We start from the raw sequence: 18,863 nt of genomic DNA on the forward strand, positions 1-18,863 counted from the left end.
GACGCGAGCTGCACGTCCCGCAGGGCCAAGCAGAGGGCACTGCTGGCTAATGCTTCGGGCCGGCGCTCGGGAAAACCGGAGCTGAGAAACTCGGGGCTACGGCTGGGGGCCGGACAGCACCAGGGCTGGCTGTCGCCGCCGCGGTCCCGGCCGGCAGGGACGCGTTTCCAGCGGGGCTGGACGCTCCTCCGACAGCGCCCCGGGGCTCGGCTGGACACCCGGCGGAAACCAGATACGTCGGGAGATGCAGTTGCTCTGCTGCCGCAGGAATGCTCTGGTGTAAATGACCGACAGGGGCTAGAAGTAGCTTTCTCCTGATTTCATCTAACCTAGTTAAAAAGAGTAGTAATGTCCCTGGGTAGTTACAATTAAATTAACTTGCCAGCCAAAAAGAAGCAGATGATTTATGACCGTTTACGATCGATCTTCTCAGTCTTTTCGCTGGAAGTCCCCGCGGGGCCTGCCGTTGCCGAAACGGGGCGTGCTGTGCGGCGGGCGCGAGCTGCCGCGCTCCTCTGAGATTCACGGGCGTGGGAGCTCGGCCGGGCCCGAGCCGAGGGCACAAGAACCAGCGCGGCCGCCGAGCTGTCAGCTGGGCAGATGCTGCTGAGATGACGTACGAGTTTGACCCAAGCCTGCTGCTGAGCCAGAAGCCATCTGGGCTCCGCGCGGGCGCTGAGCGGCGCCGGAACCCACCGCCCCAGCACGGGGAGCAGAAAGGGCCCTTTCTGCCCCAAACTGGGCCCAGCCAGGTGAGGCCACGGCCACCTGCGCCAGGTGGGATCTTCCTGGGGGATGCTGAGGTGACCGGGACTAATCCAGCCCCTCCAGCCTGCTAAGCTCCGCTTTACTTTCCTCTCCCCCAGCTGGACCGTCCGGCCCTCGCTCAGGTGAACTCTGGCGTCTCCATCAATCTCTGCGGCGCAGCGTCATTGGGGGGGGGGGGGGGGATAAAGCTGCTTATCCCGAGTCCTTCCGGCTCATCTCGGTTGCAGCCAAGCATTTCACCTTGGCGCCGGCTGCCTCCTGCCACCAGTGAGCTGAGGTGTAACGTTACTGCCCGTTTGCCCTCGCCTTTTGGTGTTTTGAGGCCCAAACAAGCCATGCAGAGGTGGCAATGAGTCCAGCTGGGGAAGAAGCGGCCAGGGCTGGCCAGTGCCTCCCAGCAGGGCCGGAGGCAGCGCCTGTCCCGAGGGCGCCAGCCCCACACCGGGCTCCGGAGGGGGCACAGGCCTCAGGGACGGGGAGGTGGCAACGGCGCCTGGCAGAAGCCTCCCCATCGCCTGCTCTCCTCTGGCACGCCGTTTCGCCCTGTTTTGCTTAAAAACGGCCTGCGTGGTCGTGCCGCACCGTGCTGCGGCAGCCTCAGGAACACCGCGGCCTTCCCGGTGCCTGGGGGCTCCCGGCCGGGCTCTGCCGGGCCCCGCGGGAGCACGGCGCTGCCAGCCCGGAGACGGCATCTCTGGGCCCAGCGTGAGCTCTTCACGCGGATGGTGGTCGCAGGGCTGCTAATAATGTGACTGGTCATGGTTTGCACGCCGTGATGCCAGCGCATTGGCACAGATATCCCGCAGGCATCAACACCTGCAATACCAACAACACAGGACACAGAGGGTGGGAATAAACCCATGCGTTAAGCAGAAATAAGGATGGACCGAGAACACTTTTCTCCCCCAGCCAGCGTATTTATTTTCCCTCCCGTTTCAGCCCCTCATTTCCTTGCCTGCCTTGGGGTAGTTTATTTATTCAGCCTCCCCTAACAGTCCAGTTCGGCTCTGTTGGTGGTGTGGGAGATACCGACCCAACCCAGACAAAAACTCGCTGCGCTCTGTCATGGCTATCAGCAAACACCCCCCCGCCGAGGCCAGCCAGGAATTTTAATGGCCGGAGCCGCTCGCTGCGCCCCGATAAGGCCGGCGGGGCCCCGTGGCAGGCGGCCGCCATCGAGGGCCCCCCCGGCTCCTTGACTCCCTCGCTCCCCCGGCTCCCCCAGCTCCCCCAGTTCCCAGGGTCTCCCGGCTCCCCGGCTCCCCCCGCTCCCCAGCTCCCCCGATTCCCCGGCTCCCCCTGGCTCTCCGGGTGCCCCCGGCTCCCCCGGCCCGCGGCGGCGGCAGCCCCGGAGCGGCGCTGGTGGGGGCCCCCGTCGCAGCTAGGTGGTCGGCGCCTTATCAGCCCTTATCTCCCCTCGCCGCTCGCTAATGTGACCTTAATGGAGGCTAAAATCGACACGATGTGTTTTATTGCGGCTTAGCCCGAATCCACCGCCCCCCCGGCCCCGGCCCCGGCGCTTCCCCTTGTTTTGGCAATACGGAGGCGGCGGGCCGAGGGGGCTGGCTGCCTCCCGGCCCGGCGGAGCCCGCAGCCCCGGGGCGGCGCACGGCCGCTCCCCCCCGCCCCGGGACCCCCCCCCCCCGGGCTGCCGCCCCCCGGGCGCGGCGGCGGGGCCGGGGGTGGCGCCTGCCGGGCGGCAGGAGGCCGGGCAGAGGCGGGGAGCGGCCCCGGTGCGCGCAGCCCCGGCGCGGACCATGCTGCCCACCCCTTTCTCCGTCAAGGACATCCTCAGCCTGGAGCGGCCGGACCCCGTCGGGGGGCTCCGCGCCGCCCCGGGCCCCGCTGCCGCCGCCGGGGATGCGCGGAGCGGCGGCGGCGACGAAGAGCCGCAGCCGCGTAAGTGAGCCGGGAGGGGCAGGGAGCGGCCCGCAGCCCCCCGGCCCCGGGGCCAAACGCCGCCGGGCTCCCGGGGGCTCCCGGCGCCCGCGGAGCCGCGGCGGGGCCGGGCAGGGGCAGCGCGGCCGCCGCCCGCCCCTGCGCGCCGGGAGCAGAAGCGAGCGCAGTTTCCGCGCGGGGCGGCGGGCGGGCGGCGGAGCCTGTCGCCTCTCGACGGAGGTTATTTTCCCGCAGTTCGCGGTGGGAAATGTCGTTTTCCCTCCTCCGGCCCGTTTCCCAGGGCGGTATTTCGTTGCGGGCGTGTTACCCGCCGCCCTCCGAGCGGCCCGCCGCATCCTGCCCTGCTGCGCCCAGCGCGCCGCAGCCGGGACGTCCCGTCCCTTCGTTTGCAGCACCGCAAGCTCCCGATTGCCACCTCGCCCTAACGAGCGCCGAACTAAACCGTAACATAAGAATAGGCTATTTTCGGTTAGCAACGAGACCTGCTGGCGGGCTGGCGCCTCCCCTCTCGGACGAGCGTTTGCCCCTCGCCCCCCGCGCAGACCGTCGGCCAAAGCCGAAAAACCGCCCGCGCTTTGGGTGCCGCAAAAGCCCTAATTCGATGCTGCGCAAATTTGTCGCCGCCGCAGCCCCGCCGGGGGGTCTCAGCGCCCTACGGCGACGGTCGCTGCCCGGCGCCCCTCACCGTGTCTTCGGCCGCCGGCACCGGGACGCGCCGCGGGAGCCGCCCGCTGGCCGGGGCCGGGCGCGGATCCTGCGCTCGCCCCGCGGAGCACACAGACCGGGGAAGGGCCGGGAAGCAGAGCCTGAGCCCAGGCACGGGGGGCCAGGGCGGCCGAGGGGGAGCGCGGCCGGCCGAAAGGGAGAGCAGCCCGCGTGAAACCCCAACCGAGACGAAACAAAAACGAAAAATAACCCGACTTTGCCTCTTCTCGCCGATCTAACAATTTCCCTCATTCATTCGCAGCCCCTTCGTTGCTCTAGCAAAGAGCTGCCAGATTCCCCTTCCCTCGGGCGCTAGAGGAAAATCCTGCCCGAGGACCCCTTGCAACCACTTCCACCTGCTCCAGGGCAGAGGGACCGGGATGGGGATTTGTGCTTGGGCGGGGGGGTGCTCAAACCTGCGGCCACAGCGTATCCTGCTCCTCCTGCGCCCCTCTGGGCTGGAGCTGCCACGGCTGTGGCACCCACAGCAGCACCGACACCCTTAGGAATGACCACAATGAAGCTTTGGCTAAAATTCACGCGACAGCTAGGCTTCTAATTCCATCCAAAAAGGGGGGGGGGATTTTCTTGACTTTCCATTGAACTTCATATGAATGCTCATATTAAATTCGGCAAATGGATATGCTCCTTCATCTTATTCCCGAGGGGCCCCGTTCCCCATTTGATTCCTTCTCCAAAAACTCACCTTCCCTGGGAACAGGACCGGGGTCGGGTCTCATTTTGCTTTGGGTTTTTCTCACTGCAGGAAATTGTGTGATCTCCCGCTCCTTCGAGGCACACGACACCAAAGCCGACCCCTGCAACCCTCCCAAGCAGCGGCAGCGCAGAAAACCCAGGGTTTTGTTTTCCCAAGCTCAGGTGTTTGAACTGGAAAGGCTGTTTAAGCAGCAGAAATACCTCTCCGCTCCGGAAAGGGAACACCTCGCCAGCCTGCTCCAACTCACCTCCACGCAGGTGAAAATCTGGTTCCAGAACAGGCGCTACAAGTGCAAGAGGCAAAGGCAGGATAAGTCCCTGGAGCTGGCTGCCCAGCCGCCGCCGCCGCCGCGGAGGGTGGCCGTGCCGGTGCTGGTCCGGGACGGCAAACCCTGCCTGGGGGGCTCCCCGCCTTACTCGGCCCCGTACAGCGTGGCCGCCGGCCCTTACGCCTACAGCACCTACTACAGCACCTATAGCTGCAGCCCCTACGGCGCTAACTACGGCTACGCCGGGGGGCTGCCGGCACCCACCGACACGGCTCCCGCCAGCCGCGTCGCCAACACGAGCTTTGGGGTGGCCAGCGCAGCCCCAAACCAGCCCCCGCACTTGCAAGCCGTGGTGCAAGCGGGGATCAGGGCTTGGTAAGCGGCCGCGGGAGCCAGGATGGCGCCGCGGGAGCCGCCGCGGCACGGCTTTCCCCGGGAGGGGAGCAGTCCGGGGCCTCCGGGGGTTTCTGCCACCCGGGGCGGTCGGACGTGCCCTGCGTGTCCCCGCCGGGCCACGGCGGGTCGGGAGAGCGGGCCGCTCGCCTTCCTCACTGCGGCTTTGGGGACCGAACGACCGCAGGTGCTTATTTATTTGAGGACAACGGGCCCGGAGCCTGGCCCTTCCCGCTCCCACCGGGGTTTGCTCCTTGGGGACGCCAGCGGGCAGCGCTGGGAAAGCTGCTCTTCTTCTAAGGCGACCGGAAAACAGGGTCTGTGCGCATCACTGTGCCTTTGCTTTTTTAATGAACACTGTATTTAATGCTTAGAGTTTCTCTTTAATCTTCTGAGATATATTTCTGATTTATATTTCTTAATATCTTCCCAGCACCGATTTTCATTTTTGTTGATATTATTATTACTATTTACAATTAAAAAAAAAAAATTGGTGAAAATGTGCGTTTTCCCTCTCTCATCGCTCTTCAAAACCTAAGGTTTTGACTTTTCCCAGCCACAATTTGCATCTGAGTGCCAGAATCTGATCCAAAGCCAACACGGAAATCCATCTGAACACTAACAAATGACCCAGAAAGGATATTGCCCAGCGGTCCAAGCACTGCAGCTCCCAAAGTTTAACCTCTGTTGGTGAGTTCCCCCCTCTCTAAACCCTGGCAAGTCTTTTAAGGTCCCGGTTGCTATTTCCTTATTGGTAAAACAGCTCAATATCTGCTTAACAGCTGATCTGGGTGCCCCAGATCCGCATCTGGCTCTATAGGCATCAAGCCTTTTGATGGGTAAAAGGAATACATATACATTCTGTACACACACACATACGCACACATATGCACACACCCTTGTACGTGTAATGCTGAAGAGCCGCATGGCCTTGCACGGGGCGAGGGCTGGGGCTTCACAACCCCGACTTCTGCGCTGGCGTCGGGGCCGGGGAACGGGAGACGCGCTCCAGAGAGCCACCCTTGCCGTTTCGATTGTTTTGCAGAGAATTTTTTCAGGCGACTCTTCCCGTCGCAGCGTGGGCTTTGCCTTACCTTTCTTTTTTTTTTTTTATTAGTTCATATGCTTTTTGAAAGGAAAAACCCACTGCTCGAATGATTACTTTTCCTGCCCATCACAACGCCCAGGCAGGAACTAGGATCCCAGCAGCGTCACTGTTACTAAACCCCGACGCTTCCAGCCTCGCCGTGAGAGCAGCAGGGCAGGCACGGTCCTACAGGCCGCTTCTCCTGCCACGAGTTTGTGAGGCCTCTCTCAGAGCACCTGCAGCTGCCGGCGTTAGCGGGCGCTGCAGGAGGCATCAAAGGGGAGCACAGCCGATACCCTGCACAAGCGGGATGAATCCGTGAGTTACACTTGCTCAACTACCCTGTTAAGGCTATTTTGAGAGCTTGGCCACGAGGGGCTGCATTTCCCAAGGACTTTGGCCTGCACAGGGCGAATCGGAGCTGCTGCAGCCCATCGCGCCTTGCAGAAGCAGGACACGCTGAGGAGCCGCTGCCTCCTTCCTCGTCCCCCTCTCTTCCTGCCGCCTTCTTACCCTCCAGGAGAGGCTGGCAGGAGGCCACTGAGGTTTTACCGCACACGGCCCCATCACTCCAGCTTTCGCTCGCTTCCCCGACGGGCCGTACCTGACATCCAAACCAAAGGAGAGAAACCTGCTCGCGCCCCCGCCGCGGACGCCAAGGGAGAGCCAGCGCAGCCAGCAGCATTTCCAGCACCGGGGCTGAAGCGCGAGTTTAACAGCGCCGAGCACGCCCGGGTTTTTTTGCGTTGAGGTTCGACAGCAAAACGAGGCAAGAGCAAGAGGCTCCAGGCTTGTGCTGGAAAATAAGAAATTATTCTGCCCACATTAGAAATTACCCACTCTGCCAGCCACTACAAAACCGGGAAGATCTGTCCCAAACACGCCTCCCCCCCCCAAACCGGCCAACCTTTGCGTGGCCAGCCGCAGGGGGCTTGCACGAGGCGAGAAACGGCCGCGGAGGGGTGTTGCAGCAAGGGGCTGCAAGCGCAGCATCCCTGGCCACGGCCGGCCGCCAGAGCCCGTCCCGGACGCCTGCTACTGCTCACACCGAGGGCTGCAACGGGGCGAAAACGGGCCTGGCCGAAAAAGTGCCGTGCAGCCAGGCGCGAGGGGTCGAGCAGGCGGATAGGAGCGGCGCTAAGAGCTACGGCAAAGCTGTCGCTGCAAAGCCGCGGTGTAGCAGAGCAGCCCCGCGATACCCCGATGCCCCTGGAGAGGGGCAAACAGCCCAGCTGCAGGCACAGAAACCCTCCAGCTACGTCTTCTGCTCACACGCTTGTGCGGCTGCCTAAAAGCCCAAGTGCTCCGGCGCGCAGCGGGGGAGCGTGCACCGAGCTCCTAACGTCTGCGGCACCTGGGAAACAACCAAACGCCCCTACTGCACCTATTGCAACCTTCGTCCTCTCAGAGGTTGAAACAGCAACGGTGACGGCACGAAAGGACGGAGCTGAGCAAGGGGACAGAAGTAGCCGGCTCCGAAATGAGGCACAGAGCTCGCGCAGCGCTGCGCCCGCAAGGCACGGGGGCATCGGCCGCACGGTCCTGCCCGTGAGCCCTGAAGCATGGCTGACTTCGCTGCAGCTCCTGGTGCAGGTTGTGTCTTCTGGCCCTCTTTGCAAGGCAGCCGGTGGGCTTCGGAGGGTCTCGCTCCTTGCTTTGCCGGCGCTCGCCGGCTGGCTGTCAGCTCCGCTGCGACACAGGTAAGGATGCCTGCCAACGTCGCCTACGGGGCCCAGGGGGTGCTGCCGCGAGCGAACGCGCTTCCCGGGGGACACGGTCCCAGGGCCAAATCCTGCTCTGCCCGGGGGCGTCCCCCCCCGGCTCGCTTGGCCTCGCTTTGCCGTGATTTTTTTTTTTTTAAAAAATCACGTGCTGGACACGTTTGCGGATGTGGCTAGGGATTTTACGTGCAGAAGGGGAATTTGTCGTGAAAACAGAAACTCTAGGAGTCTGACGCATCGACGGCACGTAGAGCGCGGGTGCTGAGGAAGGGGCAGGCGCGACACAGAGGGGGCGACCGGGGCGGCGCGGTCCGGCCGTCCCCGTCCCGCTGGGCGCCCTGGAGCCCGGGGCCTCGCCGGGGCCGCGGCTTCTTACGCAAACGCTGTCCCAGGCTACAGGTGGCTGAGGTCTCGCGCTAAAATTATGCTTAATTTTTCATGCTAACGCCGCCGGGGGCCCCTTCCTGTGCAAGCGAGCGAGACCTCTGCCTCCGATCTGCTCTCCCGCTCCATCGTGCCTTAATCCGCATCCTGAAGCCCCTTCACAAAGATAGATGAGGGGGTCTTTAACATCTTTTTCTCCTTTTTTAAACAAACTGAAAGTTCAAAGTGAAAGTTTTGGAAGGAAACCCTCAAAACCTAGATAAGAAGAAGCTTTTTCCTCTTTTTTTTTTTTTTTTTAACCCTCTTAAAACTCAGCATTCCCACGGAGCTCTAGGGCCGGCCCGGAGGACACGCAGCACCTCCCCAGCTGGGAGCAGGCAGCGCGCGGCCGGCCCGGGCTGGAGGACGGCATCGTCCCGGGACGGGAACGCCGCCCCGGCGCCCCAAAACCCCGTCCGCAGCGATGCTCCGGCTGCCGGGAAGGAGGCAGCGGCTCAGGGTTATTCCAACCGCCGGCGCCGGGAGCGCGAAAGCTCCGGGGGGATCGGGAGGCGGCGGCGGTGGCTGGGATGCGCCGCGCTGCGGGGCCGGCCGCAGCATCCCGGGCAGCGGGAGAGCTCCCGGGAGCCGAGCCGGCGGCGCAGGGCGTAGGCTCCCGCCGGGATCTCCAATCAGGCCCGGGAGGCTTGGCTGCCGGCTGTATAAACGCGGCGCCGGGCGGGCGGGCGGCCAGAGCGCTCCGGGCAGGGCGAGGAGGAGGAGGAGGAAGAGGAGGATGAGCGCCGGGGTGCTGCCTCCAGGGAGGCCGGGAGCCCCCGGCAGTGCCGAGGCGGTGGGAGGCCAGCGGCACCCCGGGGACCCCAACCCGGCCCGGCGGCAGCCGGCAGCGGGGCCGAGCCCCACGCGGGGCCGGCAGACCATGCCCGTCCTCTCCAGGCCTCTGACATCCTTCCTCATCCAAGACATCCTGCGGGACGGAGCCGAGCGGCGGGAGCTGGACGAGAGCCAGGGCCGCGGCGGTGCCGGCGGCCGAGGGCTGGGGGAGCCGGGGGCGGCCGAGGGCCGCGAGCGCCGCTCGGCTCCCGGGGGTGCCGCCGGGGACCCCGGCCTGAGCCCTCGACCCGAGGCAGCGTCGCCGCCCCGCCAGCCCCACGCAGGTAAGGGCAGCAGCCTCGGCCGGGCCGCGAGCCAGCGTCGGCGGCGCGCAGCTCGCCGGAGGGGCGTAGCGTCGGGGCAGGATCCCAGCTGCGCCCAGCACCGAGCCCCGGAGCCAGACTACCGGGGCGTTCGAGGATATCCGTGCTTTAGCTGCGGGAAAGCAACCTGGGCATCAAAGACCATCCCCGCTTCCACCGTGGGAAACTCAGAGGAAGAGCAGCCGGGCGCGTAGCTTTAGCCAGGCTCTTCCAGTAGCGCCCGGTACCGATGCTGCCTAAAACTCTGCTGGAAAAAGCCCGCTCGAAGGATTTCTGTGCGATCTTGGCGGAACTTAGTTCCCTTTTAATTCAGACCCCCCCCGCCCCCGTCAAAGACGTAGCTTGTGCCTCAGCTTTTACGCCGCCTTCGGCGCGGCGATGCAGCCGCAGCGGGCGTGCGATGCCTCCGGTGCAGCCACGCTTTGAAGTTCTCCGTGTTGCATTTATGCCCTTTGCCGTGGGGCTGCTTTCCTGGGGGCTCAGCACCGCTCCCAGCACCCTGCACCTCGCCGTGTCCCTGCCCGTCACTGACACGAAGCCGCTCTGGCGTTTTTATTAATCTTTCTAGCATTGACCCGCTAAATTCACTGGTCAGAATAACATTTCGCTGCAGAACTCACATACCGAAAAAAATCACATGCAGAAGCAATTTGTTGAATGGTGCCTCTGGCGCACCAAGAGCCCAAGGGCAGAGGGAGCCCCGGGCAGGGGATCGGCGTTTCCCGTCCTGCAGCGCCCCGGGCGAGCGGGCCGGGTGCTGGGCTTGGACGGCCAAAAGCAACGCTGAGCTCTCCAGCGACCGCCTCGCGCTCGCTAGCGGAGACCTTGCCAGGGGAATTTTGGCTTTGCGTTTCGATGCTATTAAAAGAAGCTGCTGCACAGAGCAAATTCGGAAACATTCACCAGGCTGGTTATTAAGAAAAATCATTAAGCCCCCAAACCAGCTCTTGCAGAATGGAGCTGGTGCCGAGCAGCACCGCTCTGGGGATTTCAGCGGGACTGGGATGATTTACACAAGCTGGGAATTAAGCCCATTGTTTCTATCTTAGGCATTATGTTCACATCTTAAGAAAATATACTAAGAAATAACCAAAGAAGAACTTGGCCTATTTCCATAGCAAGCTGAGTAATACACCAACAGGAACTAACTCCATAAATAAATTGACTTAAAAAGTTTTGATAGTTGCAGGTGACACTTCCCAGGGGCAGGAAGAACACGTCCACTTGTATTTTTGATCCTCCAAGGCATCTTTCAGGCTATGGTTTTTTGGTAAAAAGAGCCCACAGCTGAGAAATGGAGGTGAGCCACTAGCTCTGCGGCGCTCTGCGCGAGCTGTGTGCGCTCAGCACCTTCCCGGATCACAGCTCGAGTGACTGAGCGATGCCGCGGGAAACAAGCCCGAGGCAAATCCCGGGCTGCTGCTTTGGCACTCCGGCTGTGGTCCGAGTCCAGCTCTGCGGCTGCGTACGATGCAGTCAAGCCGGTCCTGAAGATTTAGAAAGCCTCGAGACAGCGCCCCAAAACTTCCTGGCATTGCCGCGCGGTCGGGAACAAGAGGGAAGAGGGGAGTCGCTTTCAGTGCTTTCTAATTGCAGGCGGGTTTAAGCTGCACTGATTTTACGTTTCTGAGCTAGAGTTTAAGGAGAGGAACATACTTTTTTGTGGAGGCCGGGATCTTCCCGTAGGCACAGGCGAGGGGACTTTGCAAAGAAGTGCCCGGCATCGCGAGCTCTGCAGCAAAACCCCCAGAGCCGCCAATGCCGTAACAGTACCTGGGAGCGTCAGGCGGGCCTCACCCGCGTGGCAAAATGCCCCTCACTGCGTTTTTCTTTTTTTCCCCCACTAAATATTTACTTATATGAATTAAGAATCTATGATATTAGGGGGAAAAAAAGAAAAAAACCTTAGGCAACTTAATGCACTGCTCCACTAACTAAAAAGTGGCAATATGAATATTTTGTGCTTTTGGAGGGGGGAGGAAGAGTAATTTGGGCAACTTGCAGAGGGTAATTCTCACCTCTTTGCTGGGCAGCGGCGGCGGCGGAGGAGCCCTGCGCGTCGGAGCGCGAGAGCCCGCCGGGCGCCCCGCGCTGCCCTCCGCGGACCCCCCGGCAGCAGAAGCGCTCCCGCGCCGCCTTCTCCCACAGCCAGGTCGTCGAGCTGGAGCGGAAATTCAGCCACCAGAAGTACCTGTCGGCCCCGGAGCGCGCCCACCTGGCCCGGCACCTGCAGCTCACCGAGACCCAGGTGAAGATCTGGTTCCAGAACAGGAGGTACAAAACCAAGAGGAAAGAGCTGGCGGCCGAGCTGCGCGGACTGGCCAAGCCGCCGGCCGGCCCGCTGCCCCTCGCCGGCGCCTGCCGCTACCTCCCCTGCCTCTCCTACCTGAGCGCCTGCAGTCCCTCCTGGTGGTGAGCGCGGCCCCCTTGCCTCTTAAACAGTTTTTTTTTTTTTAATGCTGTGTTGCTTTTTCTCATACTAATTGGGGATGGGGGTGGGGGGTGGGAAAAAGGCGCTTCTGACTTGGTTCACAGCAACGCTCGGCGCCTAGCTGCCATGCGAGCCTTTCTCACCACCAACCGTCCGGGGTTATAAAACGCAAAAAAAAAAAAAAAGCAAAAAAAGGCAAAAAAAGAGCAAGAAAAATGCAAAAAAAAAGCAAAACCCCCCAAAAATTGCAAAAAAAAAAAAAAAAAAAAAAGCCCAAGCCTTCCAAAGCATCTAATTCGGCACACCGAATAGCGCTGCTCCGCGGCGGGGCTGCGGCTAGGGGCTGGTGCCGGCTGCTTGGGGGCAGCAGGCGAGGCACGGCCACGCCGCCCGCGACGCCGGAGCCCTGCAGCTCGTAAAAACCCACAAGCGACTGGAGGAAAAAAAAAAAAAAAAAAGGAAACCAAACGACCGCCGTTGCGTTTCTCCCACGGAGAGCGTCGTTGCTGCCCGGGGGGATGGAGAGCGGCGCCGGCCGGGCAGACCCGGCCCCGGAGCTCCGGGCACCTCGGGGAGCCCGGGCCGGCGGCCGGGAGCGGCGACAAGAGCGCGGTGACGGATGAGCTTTGCATATCCGGCTGCTGACGCCGGTCGGCGGGTTTTTTACATCCGCGCTCTTTCAAGCAGCCCAAGCGCAAAGAGCTCGGCGCGCCGGGCGGCTTTGGCAGCAGCCAGCGCGGCGGCGGCGGGGGTGAGAGCGGCCGGCGGAGCCCGGTGCTCCCCGGCCCTCCGGCCTGCCAGCAGCAGCAGGCAAAGTCTTGCACCGGCGACTTTTTAAGTGAGGCAATTACTCGGGCGGGTGGCAGAGACGGCTTCGGTAGCTCATCGCGCTTTAAAACACGAGATGCTGCTAAGTCTAGGAGAAAAAGCGCAGAACCCGATGGAGGAAGGGCGCCCGCCGGCGGCAGCGAAGGTGCCCGGGGCGTTTCTTCCCGCGGCGCCCGCTCTCCCAGAAGGAGGATGAAAAGCAAAATCCCCAGCGATCAGGGTAGGGGCAGAAACTGCTGGGGTCACCGGGGCCCCTGGCGCTCGCCGGGGAGCAGCCTTTCCGCCCGGCGGCTGCAGAAGCGCCTCGCCGAGCGGGGAGCAAGCGCTCGCCGTCCGGCTGCCGGCAGGTAACCGCCGGTATCCGCAGAAAACGCCTCCTGCCCGCCCGGGCGGCCCCCGGTGCGGCGGCCGTCTGCTCCACGCCGCCGGGGAGAGCCCGCTCTTCCGCGGCCGGGAAAAGGAGACGGACGTACGGTGAACTTCTCGGACGGTTCGCTGGGGAAATGTTTGTGTCGTGGCTGCTGCTGCTGCTTTTTTTTTTGTTTTGTTTCCCCCTATGATTTTTTTTTTTTTTTAATTCCCATTCGGGGTTTAGGACCAATAAAATACCCTTCTTGCTGCTTCAGCACCAAACTGCTCGTACTTCCTTCTGCTGCCAAGGCCAGCGCCCTCGGTCGCTGGTTTTGCCTGTATTTTTTGATACTGTTTCACGCGATGTCCTTCGGAACAAGGAGCGCAGAAGCGAGCCGCCTCCGCGGGGTCTCTGCTCCGGGGCTGGATTTTTCTGCTCTGGATTTTCTGTGTTAATCTTGTCCCCATATATTTTGTTACTCCTTTAGGGGATTTGGATACTTGTGAGGAAGAAGATAAGTAAGTACGCTGGGCACGTCCTGAGCGCGGGGGCCGGCCGGGGTGGCAGAAGCGCTGCTTGCAGCCCCTAGCGGAGTCGGCGCCTCGACAAGAACCGAGCAAAACCCGTCAAATCGGGCTGCGGGGCTGCTCTGGCTCTGCCGCTTGGCGAGGGCGAGGACGGCCGCGGCCGGGGCAGGGACGGGACGGGAGCGACCTTGAGGCCGGCCGGCCGGCCGCTCTCCCCCCGCCGCAACCCCCTCGCCTCCGCTCCTGCCAGCGGCGGCTTTGCAGGGCCGGGAGAGCGAGCCGAAATAACCGCTTTTACCCTCAGCAGGTTTTTTTTTTTTTTTTTTTTTCCTTACTGCCGTATTTAAGCCGAATCCGCCGCCCGACCGAGCCGGGCACCGCGATGGCGAAGCGTGGGCCGTCCTGCTGCGCCGAGGTGGCCCCCCCCAAAACCCGGCCGCCGGGCCGGTCCCTCCGCTCCTCCGCAGCCCTTTTCCCCTCCATCCCCAAGCGTTTTCTCCCCGGCGAGAACAGAGACTTCCGGCTGATTTTCTTTCCCCCCCCCCAGCCCGAAACACAAAGCACGAGGACAAAAAAAAAAAAAAGATGGGGGCCGTAACGCTCTGCTGACCGCATGATGCAGGCGCGGGCGCGAGTGCGTTCATGGCAGCGGCCGGCCCTTGATTAACGCCGAGACGAGCGATCCCACCCTGACGGCGGGGCCGCGGAGTTTTAATCCGCCTTAACGAAGCACACCTCCTGTTTGCCCGCGGCCGGAGGCAGAAAGCAGCGTTTGACGTCCGTCAATCAGCGTCACGCTCCGCCGCCGGCGTATCCATCAAGACTGAATAGCGTCTCACGCTGACATAACATTTACGCTTGCTTGTGCCAAAGCGTTTATTTGAAGCGAGGGAAAAGGGCTGCCTTTGGATAACGTGGCTGTTGACTAACATTTGCATGCGCTAAACCGCGTAGCTGGCAACGGCGCGCGGGACCGGCGCCAAGAAAAATCTCCCGCTTGCCCTGCCCGGCCTTGGCGAGCCGGAGCAGCGCGCGGGCGGCCGCGCGGGGTCCGGCAGCGGCGGCACCCCAGCCGGAGACCGTTCTTACCCTGGGTGCTCTCCTCGGCGCCGCATCTCTCGCCAAGCCGGCCGCAGCACCGCCGGACGGCATCGCCCGCTCCCTTCGCTGGGCCCGGCCGCCGTCCCCGGCTGCTTTGCGCTGGGGGAAGCCGAGCGGTGCGATCGTCCCGGCGGATTTTCCCCACCGCCTTCGGCCGCAGGGGGAAGGGGAAGGGGAAAAAAGCGGGTGGCTTTGGGGAACGTGGGGAAAACCGCAGGTGTGGGGACCGGCTCGCGCGCGGTTCCCGCGCGGCGCTCCGCACGGGCCCAGCCGCCCTCCTCCTCCTCCTCCTCCTCCTCCTCCTCGGCCCCTTCGCGCCAGGCACCGCTGGCGAGCCCCCGCTGTCACGTGTTCGCGTGGGGACAAGGATCCCCCCCCCCAAAAAAACCCCACCGCGCCGGGCACGCGGCGTCCCCGGCGTCCCCGTTTCGCCCCGATTCCGCCGTGCCCCCAAAGCCGGCGGTTCGCAGGATTCGCTGGGGGCAGAGCAGGGCGCCGACGCGCCCAGCGTAGCGCCCGCTGCGGAAGGGCGCCCGGAGGCCTGGCGAACCGCGCCGCGCGGGCCGCCCTGGCGCTAGAGCAGCCCTGGGGCGGCCCTGGCTCTGCCGGGCAGCAGCTCGGCCCTCCAAAACCTCCGGCACGTGCAAAAACCCCGGCGGCGGTGGGTGAAAGGGGGGACTGGCCTTTTCGACCAGCAAGATGTACGCCGGCGCAAAGCGCTTGGCCGCTCTACAACCAGGTGCCCTGTCTGTTATAAAGGGAATTAAATCTCGAGGCTTAAATACAAATGTTTTTATTCCCTTTGTGGACAATCGTGGCAGAATGAGATAACAGGTTAAGGTGGGGCCGGAAAACCTTTCGCTCTGTGCGCTGCATCTTGTCCTCCAAGGTAAACATGCGGCTTAATGAAATTTCAAGAGGGAAAAGGTGAGATATTTGCCTTTATTTAAAGCAGAAATAATATTTGAAGAGAAACAAAAGAATCAGGCAAACTAGGCAATAATCGTACGCGGTGAACAAACAGAGCCCAGATCCTGGATTAAATCAGAAACGACTTGAGAAACGAACGCCCGACGGCCGGGCGGCACGTAGCTCCACGAGCGCGGCGCCGGTGCAAGCGTCCCCTCTCGCAGCCCCCCGCCGCGGGCGCCTGCCGGGCTCCCGCTGCCACGTTTGGCCGCAGCAGGTTGGTTTTTTTTTTTTTTTTTTTTTGGTGCCAGTTTCAGCCCGAGAGGGAAAAATACCGGCGGGGAAGCGGATCAGATACAGGCTGCCCAGCGGCAGGGACCCGGGCGGTCGGCGCCAACCCAAGACTTGGATGCAACCCGAGAGCAGAGCGGAGCGAACCCCCATCCCCGTCCCCGCACTGAGCCTTGCTAAAGGAAATCCCCGGCGTTTAAGGAGTTGTTACGGTCTGCTGGGTAAATAAGATGCATTTAAAAATACCCTCGGAAGACTTTTACACAATAGCCTGTAATGGCTCCAGAGGCACCGCTAGGGTCATAGAGAAAAAACCAAATCCTTTCTGCAACGCGCACCTTCTTTTCCAGGAAAAATAAAAGCTGTGTTTTATGAACGCCCCGTTGCATTTTCCAGCTGCATATTTTAACGCTTTTCAGATAAAGGCGGGTTTGTGAATCACCTACATTTGACACTGCGCCTCTTTGAGCCTTTGCTGTTTACAGGGTGCTCGCCGCCCGCCCGCCCCGTCCCCCGCGCGGGGCGCACGAAAGGCCACATGCAGCCCCTCTTCTCGTCTCCGTAGCCAGCAACGGTTTCCGTTGTTATCTGCAACACCGCTAGGGCAAAATAAGCGTTTAGCGGAGTCGGACGACCTTCACCCGAAGCAAAACGGGAGGAAAACGTAGGAAAAAGTTTAACTTTTACTCACCGGGGAGCAGGAGGGCGAGCGGCCTCGGCTGTCCCAGCCGGGCGATGGGCGCGCGGGGCTGCAGCTCCGGCCTCCTCCCGGCCGAGCTTCCTCTCCTGGGCCTTTCTCGCGCCCCGGGGAGCTGCAGGAGCCACTTCAATATAAGGTGCCTTTGGCTGGTTAAAGAGAGAAACGTAGGGACCATCAACCCCGTAGGAAAAACAACATTTTTGTGTTGAAAAGGGGCGTACGAAACATGCTTTCTACCTCCCGGGGTGCAAAAAAAAAAAAAAAAAGGGGGGGGGGGGGAAGGGGCTCCGGCGTGCAGAGATGCTCAGGGGCCTCCCAGGGCCGGCCCGCAGCTACCCGGCCTTCCGGCCGCAGCTGCAGCTTCCACGGCTGGAGGGTCGCAGCGAGCCATCTCAGGCCCTTGTTTTTTCATTAGAGCGCTGGGTGAGCTTAAAGTGTTGTTTTAAGATAACCTCTTTTTTTTTTTTCCCGGGTAGATTTGGAACGAGGGCGCTGCGATTCTGCCAGATTTATCGGAGAAAAGGAGGAAAAGGAGTTAAAAGAACTGCCGCTCCTGTTGGCAAGGCCGGAAGCAGTCACGTTTAGAGACCCCTTATGATAACAGGCTTTGGGAAGATGACTCTTCGGCTGAAAAAAGGAGGGGGATTTCCTCCCATCCCGTCAGTCCAACCGATAGCCGGGGGGGGGGCCCGCCGGCGGCGGCGAGCTCCGGTCGGGGAGTTCCCGCGGCAGCAGCCGAGACGGGGATAAAGCTGATTTACGGGCGCAGGGGGAGCGAAGCAAAGCTTGGGAGCCCCTTTCCACCGAGGCTTCACCAGCTCCAGCCCGGCACGAGGTTTTGGCTAAAGCCTGGCTTTTTCTGCCCAAACCCCCTCCCGATGCGCATACGCATCCCGCTACGTGCAACCCTCGGAGAGAGCAAAGCCCAAGCGCTGCTTGGAGGCACTTGGGGAGCGGCGGGACGGAAACTATTTCCCCACCGAGCCCCACGGCAAAGCGGCCGGATTTGGACAACGGCCGCCGACAGCAAGGGGAGTCCTGCAGCCCGGGGGTCTCCCGGGGGGCGCAGAGCCGCTCCGGCTCCCCCTCGTCCACGCCAGCAGCCCTCCGGGGCGGCCGGCCCCGCGCCGCGCTCCCTTCCCGGGCACGCGCCTAAGAAAAGCACAGGCAGGAGCCCACGGGGACAAGAACCAGAATACTTTATTGCCTTGAGCTCCAGTGTTACAACTGTAGCAGCATTTCACAGGTGAACTTCTGCATTGTTCCATACACATTTAAGAAAACACATTAAATTCCAAGGCAGGCAAAAAAAAAAAAAAAAAAAGAAAGAGCTGCAGCCACCTTGCCTCATCCTCCCCCTTGAATACATGTGCGTTTCTTGCAGACAAAGCAGCCGTACGTGTTTCACATACCAGGTTAAGGCAAAACTGCGGACTCGCAGCACAACTGAAACCAGGCGAGACGCGGAGCGACGCTTTGGCGAGGGGGCTTTAACCCAGCCTCAAGTACAGCCCGGTACAAGTTAAATATGTTAAAAAAAAAAAAAAACAAACTATGCAATTCTTGGGTGACCCGGGTGAGCACGCTCCCGCCGCCGGTGGGAAGCCTGGCTCTGGGAGCGGCTGCCGAGGAAAGCCGGCCGCTCGGAGGCTGCCGGGCACGCTCCGGTTTGTCTCGAGAGCGGCAACGGGAGCGGGGAGCTGCACCGCCCCGGCTCCCTCCCCGCAAGCGCAGCCTCGGCCTCCCAGCTGCTCCCAGGATCCCCCCTGGCTCCAAGCGGGAGGTGAAGTTCTCCCGGAAGAGCTGAGATGAAGACACAAATTAAAGCTAAGCAACCCAGCGGAAGAGGATCAACACGCGGGGGGCGGCTCGCCGAGCTCGACTCCTAGCTACCGAAGTCACACCGAAAGCTGTCGCCTTCCCGCGTTATGCTACAGTTTGCCTATTAAAGTGACCCAAGATTTTCATCTAAGTGTTTGTGCCCATCTTGGACGGAAAGAGTTTGTGCAGTTCTGGCTCCCGTTAGTGATGCTCCAGTTTCTAAAGTCAATAGCAAAGGACCGGGAGGTTTAGCAGAGCGCTCCCAAAGACGCTCAGCCTTGAGGCCGTAACTTTTGCGCTTTAACCTAAGGGGTGCGCTTGGCATCATGCGAGATGCCGTCAAACTCGGTGACCAAAGGGCCTCGAGAACCTCATTTGGTACCTACCAGCGGCCAAGGGCAGCTTACGCCAGGCGCACGCGCTCCCAAACTGCTGACCGCCCGCAGGAGCGGCTCAAGGAGGCGTCTCAGCCCGGGGGCCGCTCGAGCCGGCTCGGCCGCCCTTTCCGAGTCGAGAGCCGCGACTCGGGCCCCGGCCGGCGCTGCGAAGGAGCCGTCGTACCGAGGCGAAACACGAAGGATGCACAGGGAAGCGCCATCCTCCCCCCCAAAAGGAGCTTTCCCCCAAAAGAGGAAGATTAGAGTTTGATACCCTTCCAAAGCAGGCACGATTTTGCCGAGCGCCACACCGAAGCTCTGCTCCGCGCGCCGGGGCAGAGCGGCTCGATGCAGCCCGGTCAGACCCCGTGAGCCATCCGGAGGTGC

The 18,863-nt window shown here is 62.0% G+C and overlaps 2 protein-coding genes across 2 annotated transcripts; both read left to right on the top strand.

The window, feature by feature from the left end:
* Window positions 1-2,513: 2,513 nt before the first annotated feature.
* Window positions 2,514-5,247, top strand: NKX2-6 (NK2 homeobox 6). The gene is made up of 2 exons (XM_068920691.1): window positions 2,514-2,667; window positions 4,139-5,247. Exons 1-2 carry the CDS (start codon window positions 2,526-2,528, stop codon window positions 4,735-4,737), a joined length of 741 nt encoding a protein of 246 aa, XP_068776792.1. The 5' UTR covers window positions 2,514-2,525; the 3' UTR covers window positions 4,738-5,247.
* Window positions 5,248-8,691: 3,444 nt separating this feature from the next.
* Window positions 8,692-13,031, top strand: NKX3-1 (NK3 homeobox 1). Its single transcript, XM_068920527.1, has 2 exons — window positions 8,692-9,100; window positions 11,173-13,031. Exons 1-2 carry the CDS (start codon window positions 8,719-8,721, stop codon window positions 11,553-11,555), a joined length of 765 nt encoding a protein of 254 aa, XP_068776628.1. The 5' UTR covers window positions 8,692-8,718; the 3' UTR covers window positions 11,556-13,031.
* The last annotated feature ends 5,832 nt before the right edge of the window (window positions 13,032-18,863 follow it).

This window comes from Struthio camelus, chromosome 27 (genome assembly GCF_040807025.1).
Source record: "Struthio camelus isolate bStrCam1 chromosome 27, bStrCam1.hap1, whole genome shotgun sequence".
In the NCBI taxonomy this organism is placed as follows: Eukaryota; Metazoa; Chordata; class Aves; order Struthioniformes; family Struthionidae; genus Struthio; species Struthio camelus.

Bases quoted from the DNA above. Each gene is read 5' to 3' on its own strand.
- NKX3-1 (XM_068920527.1), top strand. From the start codon at position 8,719: ATGAGCGCCGGGGTGCTGCCTCCAGGGAGGCCGGGAGCCCCCGGCAGT. The intron at 9,101-11,172 runs GTAAGGGCAGCA...TTTGCTGGGCAG, and splicing joins GCCCCGCCAGCCCCACGCAG to CGGCGGCGGCGGAGGAGCCC.
- NKX2-6 (XM_068920691.1), top strand. From the start codon at position 2,526: ATGCTGCCCACCCCTTTCTCCGTCAAGGACATCCTCAGCCTGGAGCGG. The intron at 2,668-4,138 runs GTAAGTGAGCCG...TTCTCACTGCAG, and splicing joins CGACGAAGAGCCGCAGCCGC to GAAATTGTGTGATCTCCCGC.